This window comes from Silurus aristotelis, assembly GCF_946808225.1.
Source record: "Silurus aristotelis genome assembly, chromosome: 25".
NCBI classification, from domain to species: domain Eukaryota; kingdom Metazoa; phylum Chordata; class Actinopteri; order Siluriformes; family Siluridae; genus Silurus; species Silurus aristotelis.
The window spans coordinates 19064860-19067359 of NC_139598.1; the positions used below are offsets into that span (position 1 = coordinate 19064860).

Below are 2500 nucleotides of genomic sequence, written 5' to 3' on the forward strand. Positions count from 1 at the left end.
ACACACTACACTGCACACACTACACACACTACACTGCACACACAACACTACACACACTACACTGCACACACTACACAACACTACACTACACCACACACTACACTGCACACACTACACACACTACACTGCACACACAACACTACACACACTACACTGCACACACTACACAACACTACACTACACTACACACACTACACTGCACACAGTACACAACACTACACTACATACACTACACAACACTACACTACACTACATACACTACACAACACTACACTACACTGCACACACTACACTACACTACACTACACTGCACACACTACACAACACTACACTACACTACACACACTACACAACACTAGACTACACCACACACTACACTACACTACACCACACACACTACACACACTACACACACTACACTACACACACGCACTACACTACACACACTACACTACACCACACACACTACAATACACTGCACTACACAACTCTGAGCACTACCTGTAGGTGGGGCAGTTTGTGTGGGGCTGAGGGGTTTGTCTGGGCTTCCTCAGTGCTGCACTGCATCATATTCAGGAATCAGAACTTATAAAGGCTTTTTGTTTTCTTTCATTGATGATTTTAGTTCCTCCAACTTCAATGTTATGAAGGTGGAGATGTTAGGTATGCATTATGGAGATAAAGATAACGGGTGAAGAACACAGAGGTGCAGGTTCCTTTGCTGTTCTTTTCACACTTCAAACCTGAGGTCTGAGTTTCCGATTCTGTTTTGGATTGTTTTCAATCACATGGACTTTCCTTCACCTGCTTCCCATAGTACACACCTCCTCCTTCACTTACAGTGTGTGTGTGTGTGTGTGTGTGTGTGTGTGTGTGATTCAGAGCAGTTAAATGATTAGTTTATCAACTCTGTGCTTGGCACTGCTGCTGTAATAAACTAAATATCATCATCATTATTAATGGAACGAGTCTCCAGTGTTTTGTGAAATTCTCAGCACAGAGACGACAAACTGGGATTCTGAGAGAATTAAGTGTGTAATGTAACTAAAAAAATTGTTCTTTAGTAAATAAATAATAAACAGTGACTGATGCTGCTGTCTGAAAGTTAGAGTGTGTGTGTGTGTGTGTGTGTGTGTGTGTGTGTGTGTGTGTGTGTGTGTGTGTGTGTGTGTGTGTGTGTAGAAACAGCTGCTTACTTAATAAATAAACTTAAATTCTGTTAAATTTAGTTCTAAATGCTATGAGATGAAGTAAGCAATACCCTGTTCTGCTCTATGTGTGTGTGTGTATTATATATATATATATATATATATATATATATCAAGGTCATAGCAGGGTCATTGACCTCCCAGTTGTTTACTCGGGTGAGAGGCCAGCTGTTGGTGCTTGCAGAAGTCCTTGGATCCGTGGTACGGCCTGGTTTAATGATCCTGCGTGAGATAAGGCAGTGACTCGGTTCATTCACACACTGCGTTTCTCGTTGTTTAGCGCGAGGAGGAAAAGAGGCGTGGCGTTCGGTTAAAGGTCAGTGTTGAAGCTCGGTTCCTAAGCTTTATAAAGTGAGGGTGGTGCTAAGCGAGCCGTCTCGCTCCTCAGAGCCTGGACGTGTTGCTGGTCAGCTCCACATAGGTTTCTACTACACACCACTTTCACACACTGCAGGAACATGGACTGTGAGTGTCGGTGTTCAGAGAGGTCTGGAGCTCACGCCATCCTGTTCCACATCCTCACCGGAGACGCTGAAGCCACTGAGCTGAACTACCCACCGTCTGGCCACTGTCACTGCGACACGCATCGTACCGTACGCCTCAGGTCACGTGACACCTGCATGGCGGCAGCCAACATCCTCGTCAAAACCGTACGCTTTGTGGCGAGTCTTCCCGCCTTTCAGCAGCTTCCACCCGAGGACCAGCTCACGCTGCTGCAACACTGCTGGCATCAGCTCTTCATCCTGGGACTGGCACAGGAGCATGTGAGCTTCGAAGTGGAGCAGGAGCCTGTGAGCAGCATGCTGAGGAAGATTCTTTTGAACCGAGAAAATGAGCACAGAGAGAACCGAGAAGAACCTACACTGAGTGCAGTCCAGAACCTCAAAGCCTGTCTCAGGAAGCTCTGGAGTCTGGACCTGAGTCCTAAAGAGTACGCTTACCTGAAGGGTACCATGATATTTAATCCAGGTGAGTGAGCACACACACACACACACACACACACACACACACATACACACACACAACCACACACACCCTAACAAACACCTGACGAAGCATATAATGTTCGTGTGTGTGTGTGTGTGTGTGTGTGTGTGTGTGTGTGTGTGTGTGTGTGTGTAGATGTCCCTGGCCTGCAGGTGGTGCCGTTGGTAGAAGGTCTTCAGCATGAAGCTCAGCATGCTCTGAGGGAGGTTCTGTTGCTCCTGCACTCAGGTGATGGAGGAAGTATTGCACGTGTCCTTCTTGCTGTGTCCTCGCTGCAGAGCGTCACACCTGAACTCATCACCGAA

General features: G+C 46.6%; 1 protein-coding gene across 1 annotated transcript in view; it reads left to right on the forward strand.

The window, feature by feature from the left end:
* The first annotated feature begins 1330 nt into the window (after positions 1-1330).
* The window catches only part of nr0b2a (nuclear receptor subfamily 0, group B, member 2a), a 1841-nt gene continuing 671 nt past the window's right edge, over positions 1331-2500 (forward strand). The window contains exons 1-2 of the mRNA XM_083529320.1: positions 1331-2177; positions 2331-2500. The exon at positions 2331-2500 is cut by the window's right edge and continues 671 nt beyond it. Of these exons, the coding sequence (XP_083385446.1) occupies positions 1667-2177; positions 2331-2500 (681 nt within the window). The 5' untranslated portion in view covers positions 1331-1666. The remainder of the gene's footprint in view (positions 2178-2330) is intronic.